Source organism: Typha angustifolia, chromosome 15 (genome assembly GCF_048772165.1).
Source record: "Typha angustifolia cultivar Huaian chromosome 15, ASM4877216v1, whole genome shotgun sequence".
Taxonomy (NCBI): domain Eukaryota; kingdom Viridiplantae; phylum Streptophyta; class Magnoliopsida; order Poales; family Typhaceae; genus Typha; species Typha angustifolia.
This window is the reverse complement of record NC_133253.1, coordinates 114338-128070: the sequence shown is the minus strand read 5'-3', so window position 1 is coordinate 128070 and position 13733 is coordinate 114338. Positions and strand designations below refer to the sequence as shown.

General features: G+C 38.2%; 2 protein-coding genes across 3 annotated transcripts; both read right to left on the bottom strand.

Moving 5' to 3' along the window:
- Nucleotides 1-211: 211 nt before the first annotated feature.
- On the bottom strand, nt 212-8344 carry LOC140777659 (DExH-box ATP-dependent RNA helicase DExH3). Its single transcript, XM_073121925.1, has 19 exons — nt 7713-8344; nt 7150-7304; nt 6941-7028; nt 6588-6824; nt 6098-6193; nt 5675-5863; nt 5395-5554; nt 5149-5279; nt 4440-4610; nt 4090-4362; nt 3780-3974; nt 3451-3654; nt 2805-2874; nt 2467-2615; nt 1963-2271; nt 1799-1858; nt 1536-1688; nt 1352-1462; nt 212-970 (listed from the first exon to the last, which is right to left on the bottom strand). Exons 1-19 carry the CDS (start codon nt 7938-7940, stop codon nt 482-484), a joined length of 3468 nt encoding a protein of 1155 aa, XP_072978026.1. The 5' UTR covers nt 7941-8344; the 3' UTR covers nt 212-481.
- A 154-nt stretch (nt 8345-8498) lies between these two features.
- LOC140777660 (uncharacterized) lies at nt 8499-13590 on the bottom strand. Of its 2 annotated transcripts, XM_073121928.1 has the most exons (3): nt 10644-13590; nt 8768-9708; nt 8499-8673 (listed from the first exon to the last, which is right to left on the bottom strand). In XM_073121928.1, the coding sequence occupies exons 1-2, from the start codon at nt 13416-13418 to the stop codon at nt 9688-9690; spliced, it is 2796 nt and encodes a 931-aa protein (XP_072978029.1). In that variant the 5' UTR covers nt 13419-13590; the 3' UTR covers nt 8499-8673; nt 8768-9687. The 2 variants fall into 2 exon arrangements, with proteins under 2 accessions (XP_072978029.1, XP_072978027.1); XM_073121926.1 differs by having other exon boundaries at nt 8768-13589.
- Nucleotides 13591-13733: the final 143 nt, after the last annotated feature.

The following is a 13733-nucleotide window of genomic DNA, read 5'->3' as shown; positions in this document are numbered from 1 at the left end:
TTGTATGAAATAAAATGAGAAAGAATGATAAATTACTATACTAAAATAAAATAAAATAAAATAAAATATTATTAAATTATTATATTAGAATAAAGAGACTTATTCTAAAACAAATTTATTCTTATCCTATAAATGAACGGGAACTTAAGATAAAAATGTCACAGCTTTAGCCAAACATAAAAACACGTCAAGAACCAGATCTATGCAGCGAAGCAACGGCACTACGAACCAAAGCTACTTCCTATTTTATAAGAAAATTTTGCAACTTAAATATGTAAAAAAAAGAATAAACAATAAATAGTACGTTATACATGTTATGAGGCAAAATTTTCTGATAATACCACATTGACCACTCTGCTAATGTTTTGTTTAGCTGCAAGAGGTCGATATAATGCTTCTATTTTCCTCCCAACCTCAAAACGGAGGATGAAAGAGACAACAATAAACTTCCTTGTTATGCAAATTCCGATTAGATGCATCGTCATCGACCTGCCTGGCGCTTTGACCGCCGTCTCGGCTGATTAAGTAGCTTTAGCATGTTATCTGTTATGTCAAGATTAGAGTCATCGTCCTCATTCCGGTGGCTATTATCAGAAGTATGTGTCAACCATGCCAATGCCTCTATGGCAGCATCCCTCTCTGCGAGCTGCTTGTTCTTCTTGGGTTTTCCGACAAATTGCATCCCTTTGAATTCCACAATTGCTCTAAACTCATTGGTCTTAAGGTGCTTTGTCTTGTATTTTGGAGGGCTGTGGCTTGCTCTCATCAACAAGGTCTGCAACAAGCTTTTCGGGTTTGTTCCATCCTTCACAATATTACTTTTGTTATTATCATTGCTAGTCAACCTAGCTCTATTTGTTTCCCGGCCAAATACAAATCTTCCTTCACATAAATCACCAGCAACCAGCTCCTGCAACGCAAGCATTAGGAACTTGCCTTCCTTGTGAATGTCGAGACTAGGATCTTCAAGCTGCGATTGAATTGAAATATTGCTACATGAGTGTTGAGCATAGTACAAAATCGAGACAAAATAGTACTCTTCAAGAGTATTCTCAAATCGTATTGTCCTCCTGGAACCATTTTCAAAAGACAATTAATGTTAATGTCAATTATCTTATATGTAACTGTTGCTGTTGGTGTTATTTGCGACTGCCGCTCTCCAGTTCTTCTTTATTTGCATAAAATAGTATGCATAAAGGCCTTTTTGCTCAAATGCTTATGGATAGAATCTGTTTATCCTTGTGACTCTTTATGGTCTTCTTTTCTTTTCTAAAATTACTTCTAAATGCAAGGTGAAATATTTCCTACACGGGAACAATATTAGCTTTTAGTGTACCATGATTGCAGTTACCTTCTTTTGTACAAGCTTATCAAGTTCCTCCTTCAGGTGCAGATAGCATTCTGACAAACTTGGATCCATGAAGAAGTCAATGTAACCATCCAGCATTTTCAAATGCCCTGCCTGAATAAAGGAAGGATAATTCAGATGGCCATAATCAGAACAGTTAGTAAACGGAGAAAAAAATCAGTCATACCAAGTTGCCTTTCGTAAGGGTGCCACCAAATAGGATCAGAACAGAATCAGATACACCTGTTGAATCTCGGATGAAGACAGTATTGACTTTGACCTTCTCGCCAAAGACCAACCATGGGTAGGGGATAGTCTGGTATTTTGCATTCACAGAGTTCTGAAGCAAACACATTAAAAGCATACATCAGCTCTGACAAACATGAGAAAGATAATTAGTTTATAATTATGACTCCTGGGCATTCCAACAGAAGCAGGACATGGACTTACAGCATAAAGCATAACCTGCCCATCATCCATTGTTTTGAAGGACATGGACTTCTCTCGATGCTACAGAAAGGTGGACAACACAATCAATTTCATGAATCTAAAATATTGAAGAATAGCATGAAAACGATAATGAGAAGGGGAAAAAAACTTGTTTCAATAATTACCACAACAGATACTATGCCTGGAAAGAGGCCAGCGCATATAATTGCACGAACCAATGCCTGGTTATGGCTCAAGCTATTACTTATGCTAGGTTCGGCATCTAATAAACCAGCATCTTTCAGAATGAAGTTGAACTGCTTTCGAAGAGAATGGATCGCCTGAAGAGTTTGGGCTGAAAGAAAGTTTCTCCAGCAGTACTCATAAGCAGATCCTTCTCTCTCTGCATCTTTCCATCCTTCATATGCACGGACAAGAGCCATATGATCACTGTAGTCTTTTGCAGAGAATCTTGATTTTGCTGTTCCTGCCAACTGACCAAGCAAACAAAGAACTTCAACCAATCACATACTTTAGATTATAAATTAAAGGAATTGATTGATGACACATGAACAGATGCAGATGGTACTAACAAGTAATAACGCAAAGCCTTTCAATATAAGCAACCCAAAACCTATTATGTTTGCTCCTCTAAATCTAGCTACTAGTAGCTTAGACAGTTAACTTACATCTTTCTTGTCTTGGGGCAACAGAAAAGGGTCCCGAACACTTAACCCAGACACCACGGTGAGGACGGGGTCAATGCAACGGAAAACAGAACCCATAATAAGCATCTTTCCTAGCTTTGGATCAACTGGAAGCATTGAAAGATATCGCCCTGCAGATTGCAAGCAGAATACTGATATGTAAACACATCCAGCCTATTATCATACTGAAAAAGTATACAGGCATCATACTAATTACAGGATTCTGATTCTGACTCAGCAACAAGGGAGTGCAACCAGGACAAGAAAAGGCATGCTTCAACCATGTGGAAATGCAACACATAAGGAAAAAAAGAACATACCGAGGTTTGTGAGGTTCTCATTTTCATCTAATGCTCCAATCATCTTCAAGAATTGAACAGCATTTTGGACCTGCATGTTTTCAAGTTGTTAATTCCACAAAACAATAAGGATATTTTAATGGCGTTGCAAATAAAAGAGGCAGAGAGACTAGGGAGAATCAGCAAGTGATTGCAGATAAGATTACAAGTAGCTATCTCAATTATTTAATTTAAGTGCTCCTGTAACCTCACAATGCATTAATTTTATGGATAGCAAGATCAAAGCTATATAGCTATCATGCAGGAAACAATAATGAAGGACTCGATCTACAAAGTAACTGCAGTGCCTTGACAACTTGCCATATGTGTTATATTGAAATTTATCAACACCATCAGCACATGAATTTAATATTTACAAGATTAGGCAAAAATATAATAGTCTTGCAATATTTTGGTAAGAAATAGATAGACAATGCATATAATGAGGTTTAGCGTATCCCATAAAACATATTTGAACATTGAAGCATAAATTACATTTGATGATGCTACATAATTTGCTAGAAAGAGTTACAAATGAAATAAGCGGGTACCAGAATCCATAACAACAACGAGAAAAACAGTTCTCGCCAAACAAATTTCAGCAATTGAACAGGTAAAGAATGCTTACGGCCAAGCTTTCTGGAGGCTGCAAAGCAGCGGACAGAAACTCCCCTATGGTACCAAGCTGCAAACTTTTTATTTGCAAACATAAGGAGTTCAGAGGAGTTCTAAGAAGCTCTGGAAGCTGATAGTCTGCAAAAGCATCATATACACATCTAGGATAGAGGTGATAGCATTCTCCAGGTTGCACACGACCAGCTCTGCCTCTTCTCTGTATACTCATAAAAGAGGAAAAAGGAAAATAACGTAAATACACATATATAAAATAGTAATAGTAACACTTAGAAGGCAAAAACTTATACAATTGTGTGTCTGTATAGAGAGAAGCTATTTTACCTGACGCGCAGAAGCTTTGGATATCCAGGATGGGAGCAAACAAGGTGTATTGTTTAAAGCATCGTATGAGGTCTCCTTTGCTTTCCCACAGTCAACCACAAAAACAATATCATTGATTGTAATACTTGCTTCTGCCATGTTTGTAGCAAGGACAATTTTACGTACATTAGGCGGTGGTCTCTCAAATATGAGTTTCTGAAAACATTACAATGTATATTTAAAATGATAGAATATACATGATTAACTTCATCATCAGCAGCATGTAAATCGTATAGAGATGATTCCTTGAAAAAGACTAAAAAGGACCTACCTGCTCAGAAGTAGCCATGGAACCATGACAAGCAAGCAGTAAAACCCTATTTGGATCTCCTAACAGAGGATGTGCTTTTAGCTGATCTCTTAAGCAGCTAATATCATCCCAGCCAGTCATGAAAACTAGAACAGCACCTGAGCGTTCTTTGCGACAAATGTGACATAGAACAGCCTCAATAAGATTAAACCCTATGCAATCTGGGTTCCAACTGGACAAAGAATCACGTGTCCTGGAAGTGTAGTTCTCGAAGCTTGAGATTTTAAGACTGTCCTGCATTTGTAGAGCAGAACCACTGAAGAGCATTGGTCAACAAAAAATAATTATCATTTTTTTTCACAATATAATACCTCAACAAGTGCAGTGATCTGATTCTTTCTCTTTCGAGGCATTAACTGCCTCTGTGTCTTCCAAAATTTATCTTGGCCATAGTCATCCATTTGGTTAGATGAACTCAATTTGTATCCAGTCTTCTCCAAAATTTCTTCTAGAAAGTGTGCCCTTACTGGGTATGTAAAGCCCTGAAATCAATAAATAGCACTGCATATAAATAGCCTGATAAACTGCCAAACGAAATTTAAAAAAAAAAATTTCTTCAGTCAAATAAAAACTCAAGCAATTAACAACTAATTCTGACACCATTCAAATCTAAGAAGCTTGGGGTAAAAAAGTCCATCAAGAAATATCCAAGGAGTTTAAAAATAGGAAAGATGGGTGCAAAACACTATCTCCTATTTATCGGCTTCTATTGATATTTAAGCAAAAAACATTGTCATTTAAAACTCTAAATCAACAACATCATAAAGAAAAAGCTATATAATCCCTGCTCATAATAGTTTCATTCAACAAAAAAAAAAAGAATCATTCTACTGAACTAAACATAGTAGGGTGAATAATTCATGTGCCTTTTAGTAAAAGAAAACAGATGTAGCAGCACATTCCAACAAAGAAGCTTCTCAACATATACAATAATAAAGACATGACTACCATCTCTCACTTGATTAGACGTTAATACAAGCATATTGATACTTACTTTAAAATGACAAAATATTATCTCACCGGTATGTGAATTGTAGGAGCCCCTCCAAAATAATTTGAGAAAAGTTCAGCATTCAAAGTGGCACTCATCAAAATTAATCTCAAATCCCGACGTCGTGGAAGGAGATCTTTCAATACAATCAATAAGAAATCTGAAAACAGTTATAGTAGCATAAGTAGTAATGAATACCAGCCAAAAGTGTAAGTAAGTCCAATACAAAGGACCTTGCCAAAACTTCAGAGATAGTTTTAAGTCAAGGAAAGTACCTTCGTTCATGCCTCTTTCATGAATTTCATCAACAAAAACATGAGTTATACCATTCAGATTACGGTCCCCAAGCAATCTTCTTAACAAAATACCACTGGTACAGAACAGCAGATGCGTATTTTTTCCTTTCATTCCCTCTAATCGAACTTTGTAACCAACCTACATCAAAAGCTAATTTTGTATGGAAACTACAGTAAAGATTCTAGAAAAATCTTTAGCTACTGATAATACCAAGGTAGTGGTAAAGGGCCAATGAGGCAAGTACATAGTTAAGCTTACCGATTCACCAAGATTCTCTCCTCTTTCAGTAGAAACTCTTTCTGCAACAGCTATAGCAGATATTCTTCGCGGCTGAGTACAGATGATGTTACAGAATGCCCCACGACCAGACTCGATCTCAGATTCTAGTACATATTGAGGGAGTTGAGTAGTTTTGCCACATCCAGTCTCCCCAGAAATCACTATGACCTACAATGAGCAGATGGAGAAAGCAAACAGCAAAAACAATATTCCTATATATCAGCTCGTGCAACAAGTAGAAACATGTCAATACAGTTACATGCTAAATATTTAAAATAAAGGGACTTCCAGAATAAAATATAATGAAAGTAATGATAATAAGAGCAGCATGAGACTTTAATAATGTAAATTACTATTAACATACAAAGGGCAAGGTTAAGTATCAAAGCTCTGGATTAACACCTGATTCCGTGCAATAGCTGACAAAAGTCTCTCCTTTTCCTTGTATGCTGGAAGTGATTTCCTGAAGTTTAGCATCTTGATACCTTCAGGGGATTCCTGTTAAAAGTGAACGACACACAAGAATAATAATCAAGTACAGATTCATTATATAGAAAAATATATATATATGATCATGAAGAAGATCATTAAGAACTTCAGTAGCACATGCAGCTAAAAACACTAGATCATTTGCACAACCACAAGCAATAACACCTAATCAGAAGTTCACAATTACTGCAAACAAACTACTATCAACAAAGAGGGTTCTAACAAAATCTCTCCCCAAACTTCACTATGTCTGCACTCAACAGTAAACCAGAATTGCAGGAATAATAAGAAAAAACAATATGATATAATTATAGTGCTAATAATGAATCAATTCACTTAAGTTTGGACTATTATTACAGCTTAACATGCATAAAGCAACATATCAGCAAGGAACAAGACCAACCTGCCATGTTCGCTGCAAATTCTGCATGCGCCAACTCTTTCTCTGAAGAATCTTTTCCATAACTGACCTATCGACTAAAGAATCTTGGTTCTCATCTGGGTTGATATCATCAATATCTTCAATGGCAGAAGCATGTTCTAGCTTATCACTGGCTCTCTCAGCTGTCAGTAGCATCCTGTCAAGGTGTTCCTCCATTAGACCTTCAACTCTCCTTTGCAAACTTAGAGGGATCACCACCTGTATCATATTCAACACACCAAGAAAAAGAAAAATTCAATACTATGTATGCAGAGAAAATTTTTGTTAAAAAACATAGCAGTGAGGGAGGCAAAAGATCCATTACAAGCAGTTACCTCTCTTTGTGGCCGTTTATCGTCGAGATCGGGCCTGTAATTTGGCAGAGGAACTTTGCTGCCAACCACCACCTTCCCGTAAAGCTCACTACATGCATGTACATATATATATATATATTACAAATTAGATACCTGAACCTAAACTTAGATAGAAATCCATAACACATATAGCTATACTACAGTAGCAAGAATGAGTTTCACAGCCCAACCTGTAAAGTCCCATTCTTCTTGCAAGGCTAGAGATTTGCTCGTAATCACGCCGATCCCTCTTATCTCTTGAAATAATTTCTTGTTCATCCGTACTACGCAAGAGCATGCTAAGTTTCCACCTCCATTCATCAATGTTAGCCACCGAAGAAGATGGCTACAAGTAAAACATTCTGCTTTAGAATAAAGATAGAGACTAAGAGAACACAGCACCCAGAAATCTAAATTCAAATAAATAGATTAATAGAAGTCCTCCGATGCAGTCTCAAGATCCACTAACATAATTAAAAAAGAAAACGGTCTGCATCCTTTGACAAAAAGAGACAGTCTAGACACTTGAATATAGCTTTTGTTACACGAAATAAGAGATACAATAAAAGGAGAGAATACAAATTTCAAGTTTTACCCAGAAAAATACTAAAAACTTTGCAAGAAAAATATTACTTACAAATAAATTTGCAATTTTTTTCAGTTGCTTAAAATAGTGTAAAGTCTAAACCGTATCAAAAGTTCAATTTTTCACAATCATATTACATAGACACAGAATATATCATTAAACAGAGACCTTCTGGTCCTCGTACTCGTATTCGTCATCAGAGAACTGCTCGACCGCGTACCCACAATAAACTCTTCCCCTCCCAATCCACCACGGAACTCCAACATCATTAGATGAGGGTAACAAGCTTCGCAACAAGCAATGTAAAGCTCCAGGCCTGCAATCCAACGGCGCTGCCGCTAATCTCCCGGACCTCACAAGAAATCCTAACCCTAACCATAGCCCTCGACGATGCATCCTTGTCTACGGCAGCATGACCGCGGATTTCGCGGTAATCTCGCGACCAGGGGTTTTGAACTCCGGGAAGTTGTTGTAGAAGTGGAAGTCCCTATCGGAAGGGATCCCTGGGGAGCGGTCGGAGAGCTTGGCGACGGAGGCCGCGATGGGCCCAGAAGCGAGGACGTGGAGGGCAGTGGCCTTGCGCTTCAGAGCGGATTCCCGGGAAGGGGAGTCCGCTTCGGCGAGGTGATGGTTTCTTGAGTCAAATTTCTTGGAATCGAGGAGGGATTCCGAGAACTGGAAATGGAGCAGGAGATTGGAGACGGACGAAAGATGGTCTCTCTGCAGTCTTCTTGATATCTTTATTATCGGTTTCTCGTGTGTAGAGTTAGGGTTTTTGATTCCAGCACGGACATGCGAGAAAGAGAAAGCGGGTTTTTATTCGTCAGACCTCCTTCTGCTGCTGCTGCTGCTGCACTTGATTAGTTGTTGTTACTACTTTCTCCTTTCGATTTTTTTGTTTATTTGTTGTATTTTCTTCCGCTCACCTTTTTGCATTTTTTACGATTATATACTATTATTACGCTTTATTTACCAATTCCGAGACGTGACATAGATGAGCCTGGTTTCTGTAGCTTAAAGATACTTTGCTGGTTTTATTAAATCAATCCGACTGTCCAAGGTTCATGACATTAGAGCTTAATTCAAGTTTATTTCCACTCATTACTCATTGTAGCCACAGAAGATTTAACTGCAAAAAGACATGTAAACATGTATCAGCAAAACCCTTATTAATATATCCGCAAGCATAATATTATTTCTCTTAAAAAAAAAAAAAGTCCCACCCATTCTTCTTGCACAAGGCTAGATATTTGCTCGTAATCACGCCGATCCCTTTTGTCTCTTGAAATAATCTCTTGCTCATCCGTACTACGCAAGAGCATGCTAAGTTTCCACCTCCATTCGTCGATGTTAGCCACCGAAGAAGATGGCTACAAGTAAAACATTCTGCTTTAGAATAAAGATAGAGACTAAGAGACAACAGGCTCCCAGAAATCTAAATTCAAATAAATCGATTAATAGAAGTCCTCCTGTGCAGTCTCAAGATCCACTAACATAATTTAAAAACAAAACGGTTTGCATCCTTTGACAAAGAGACGGTCTAGATACAATAAAGGAGAGAATAAAATTTTAATTTATGTCCAGAAAAATTCTGGGGAAGTGTGAGCTCCAATGCGCATTACTAATGCTGCAGCATATGAACATCTTCAACAAAGGATTTGAGAGGTCTTCTAGAATCAATAAATTGCAATAAGCTAACCATCTTTGTTCATCTCATGACTGCAAGAATCAGCATATGATCTTTTCATTTTTCACCTTTTCTATATTTGCTATGCAGTGGCTACCGGTTCACTACTACAAACCTCTATTGTAGAACTCTGTTTGAAATTCTGAGTTCTTCTATGACTATATAAAAAACAAGAAGGAAACCTCCATTAGATGCTAAATAATAATTGCATTTTAAAATTAAAAAGAAGAATACAACTATATAAAGAGGCATTAAGTGGAGCAGAAGCCAACAAAAAGGAGCACCGCTTGTTCAATGTCTTTTCTGGATTACTGAACAAGCAAAGGTGCACTTATTCATCTCAATTTCTCTCCCAGATGAACTGATTGAAATATATTACCATTCCGTTCCTTGAGAAAGATTGTGAAACTTAGAGAAGGATAAAATCCAGTAGAGAACTCATAGTATCCCAGCCTGCTACCAAATTTGATTATTTTCCTGTACAACATTATAGTTCCCTTTTAGCAAGAAGATACACATATTTAAAGGAAAAAAAAAAGTGCAATGATAAATCTGAAGAGAAATAATGAATAGAACAACAGTAACCCTCAATGCTAGGATATATAAGCTGCACTGGTACTTAGCGACCAGTGACAGTGAGACAGAGAAAATAACAAAACTATCAAGTGAGACCAATTATAACGAAGTAGACAGCTTCTTGCTCTGACAAATAATAGTCTCTAATACCTGCTCTTGTGACACCATTTCATACTAATACAGTCCTTTATGGTTGGAATAATCTTTACTATGTCCCACTAATAAGTAGGATATAAAAGCAAGTTTTGCAAGTACTGTTGCATATTATCCAGCATACACACATATGTAAAGGCGTGGATATGTAAATAATATGAGTGAACATATATACTACATTATTTAAGCAAAACTTATAATTGAGAAGTAAGCAAAACTAATAATTGAGAACGAAACAAAACAACATGAATCCTGAATCTATAGAATTATAGCATCTGTTGCTGCATAAAAACCATCGTTTTCTGGGGAACAAAATGATTATAAGGAAAAGTGGCAAACCTTTTATCTAGCAACTAGACCATTTTAAAGCATTAAATGACGACTGCATAACATGCAATTAAAGAATACGACAATATGCAATACTATGAAAAAGAATGACAATCCTTGAGCATAAGGATATCGACACAAGTATGACAGTGAAGACACCATCACATTAAAAGATCTAATGTTGTCCAAAAGTGAGCAAAGCAGAAAAAAGAAATAAATGGCTAAGAGTAGCAACTATGAAAAAGGCAGCCAGTACATTTGTAAGAAAAGAACATTAACTTCATGATGAATATTGTATTATATAAATAAATTGATTATTTCTCAACAACTCAAAATTTTGATTGATATTTCATAACTCGTTCAAATGTTTCACGAGTAGACTGTGTTTCTGGATGTTCCCTCCCATAAATGACCTCCTTTATACTAACAGCTGTCTGACAAAGTTGTCGCGCTATATCATATTGTCCACCTTTTAGCATAAGTCTTGCTCTGGTTTCCAAAAGTATTGCCCTTAAATGCGCAAGATCCTGGTAAAGAATAGGATCAGATGCTATAATAGATTGACTTTTACCACTCAAGCATGAAGATTTCTGCTGAGCAGCATTGGCTTCATCTATGAATGAATCCTCTAGTGCTTCCAGAGCTTCGGTGGATAATCGTAGAAGCTCAAGGATATCATTGTACTTAAAGAACATTGTATAGCTCCACGATACAAGAGGGAGCACTGAACGTTTGATAAAATATAACAGATCACGGGTTGGTAGATTGACAACCACAGGATCAGTGCCAAATTTAAAGAGCAAGAAGCATGCAGCCCATATGTGATCAAAGTGTTCTGGTATAGAACCTTCGATGCTGATTGCTTTAACTGCAGAGATAGACATTTTGTTGCTGCCCCTTTTTTTAGCATATTCCTTTATTATATCATGAAAAGATATGGATCCTGTTTTTGCACTAGTCCTTCCCATACGAAGTGTTATCAGCATAGATGAGGCTTCAGCTTCTGAGCTCTCAACATATGATGGCATGCATGCACAGGAAATCATATGCTGTAACTTCTTCCAAACCTTCATGTGATATTGCTCATTAGAAGTTCCATGTGCAGCGAGGACCAGCATGGATATCGGTATTGGTGAAGGCGCAAACCAACTGCTGGCCTCTAACATTTTTGCCGCCAACTTTTTGCGACTCCTTGCATGATCTAACATAGAAAAGCATAACTCAAGAAGCTGGAGAAGGAACGGATTCTGCTTCAATATGACTTCTTCCTTATCATTATTCCATGTTATGAGCTCACTGCATGGCACTTTATTTATTGAATCTAGGAGTTTGGACGGATCAGTATGGAACTCAGAAATGATTGCGCCAACTAGTGCAAGACCGAGAGGCAACCTACCTAGTTTCTCTTCAATAAGCCTCAAAGCAATAATGTCTTCTGTTTTGAGATCTCTGGAGCTTCCCTTCATTAGAGACATTGCCTCTGCACCAGACAGGTACAGTAGCCTCAGAGGCTTAATATTCATTATCCGAGGCAACCGAGTGGAGATCAAAACATGTGTAGCCACACCTAAAGGAGGAAGAAGTTCTCTTATAGACCTCCCATCCCACCAATCATTTTCGCTTTCTAGGTTGTCAATCACTAGAAGGAAAGGGATGTCTTGCATGAGCTCTCTTCGTACTTTTTGGATTGCTTCTTCTTCTATATCGGCAAAGCTCTTCAAACCATTTTCCTCGGGGCAAATTTCATTCTGTAGTCCAACATCAATACCTAATCGAGGCAATAACTTAATATAATTTCCTCGGAGGTACCTGGCTTCTCCACCCACCCACAATACCATCTTATACCTTTGCGAGAATCTATATGCATATTCAAGTAGAAGTTCTGTTTTTCCAAAACCTGATTCACCACAAACACAAGCTATGCCATTACTATATAAAGGATCATTCTTACTGCTCTTACTTCCATGTCTCTGATTCATGAATCGGTGAGGCTGTTTGCCTCTCCATGTGCATTGCATTTCTTGGCAGTCTTCAGATTCTTTCCAGTTCATCGGTTTCTTGCCCTTACTTCTCTCTTTATACTCCTTTAGTGATCTTTCTCTTATTGATCTACTATCGTCATTTATCTCAGATACAGTTGTATCCCTTCTATACCTTCCTCTGGTTCTTGTATCAATGGAGTTATCCTCCTCATGCCATTCAACATCTCCGAAGAATATAGATTCAAGCTCATGTAACTCATTTCTCCTTCCTATAAAGTTAACATTCCGTACATACGGGAATTCATCAGCTGCCAATTTCCTCCATTTCCCCACTGTTTTCACAATGCACCTTTTTCCTAACTGGACCCCAACAAGTTCAACAGCATCCATTATGCGGTCCCTGAGATTGCCTGCATTCACTTCCAACTTAAACGCTACACGCAAGAGTCCATCTACGACCTCTTTCCATTCTCTCTCTATGCCGCCATATGCCGTCCAAAGTTCACCTCCAAGCCTCTCCCATATCTCCCCTCTCCTTTCAACTATATCCCTTGTGATGCAATCATCTTTAGAGACTCCAAGAAAAATTGGAATCAGTCTCTTCCTTTGCAAGAATACGTGCATCTCCTCTATGCAGTACGGGTTTGAAAAGGAAATTGGAGTTATGATCACCACCCCTAAGGAGGCCATGTTAATTGAGGCCCTCGCAGTGGTATGATCAAAAGCATTTGCACACCTCCTTCGATCCGAGGCAAAGCAGGAGATCCCTTGCATCTGAAGCTCAGCTTGAAGCCACTTTACTAGCCTGAGGAGCAACGGTTTCCGGCCATTGAAACCGACGTACACATCGCAATGCTTGATTCGATCCAAATCCGAGTTCCAAGACCTACTTGGACCTCTACAGGTATCAACATCTGGGTCGCTCTCATAAAGAGTAGGAGTACCGGGAAGCTGTTCGACGAAATGTCTCAGAGAAAATGATGGAGGAGATGAGAGGTCCGATGGAGAACCGGGCAAGTGGGCATTGCTCGGTTGGACTGAGGTAGTAATTTGAGTGTCGTCTGCGTTAAAATCAGAGGACGAGGGAGATTGGGTAGCGGAGTAAAAAGCCGAGGAGGGGCAAGAGGTGTTCCCCTCAGAAGGCTCCATGATGTCAGAGTTGTAAGCATCGGGGAAGAAGGGGAAGGATTTGTAGAGACGAATATGGTAAGAGATGGAGCATATCCATTAGAGATTGATGTTTCCATTTTTGAGGAGGAAGGAGGAAGGCAATCTCACTCCCGCGTTTCAAACCAACGACCCTTTTCCTTTACTGTTTATTTGGGAAAGTTTTTCATTTAAGACCCTACATTTTAGTGAAATTGCGGCTCACCCTATCAGTTTTCACTTGTTGCCATATATATTTTGCATCACGATCGAGAAGCATATTAATTGCCTCTCCTATTAAACCAAAAAGAAAAAAAG

Excerpts from the sequence above, each read along its gene's own strand:
- LOC140777659 (XM_073121925.1), bottom strand. The coding sequence starts at position 7,940 with ATGCATCGTCGAGGGCTATGGTTAGGGTTAGGATTTCTTGTGAGGTCC. Across the intron at positions 6,825-6,940 it reads ATAAACGGCCACAAAGAGAG|GTGGTGATCCCTCTAAGTTT; the intron begins GTAACTGCTTGT and ends AATATGATACAG. Across the intron at positions 3,655-3,779 it reads CCAAAGCTTCTGCGCGTCAG|AGAAGAGGCAGAGCTGGTCG; the intron begins GTAAAATAGCTT and ends ATGAGTATACAG.
- LOC140777660 (XM_073121926.1), bottom strand. The coding sequence starts at position 13,418 with ATGGAGCCTTCTGAGGGGAACACCTCTTGCCCCTCCTCGGCTTTTTAC.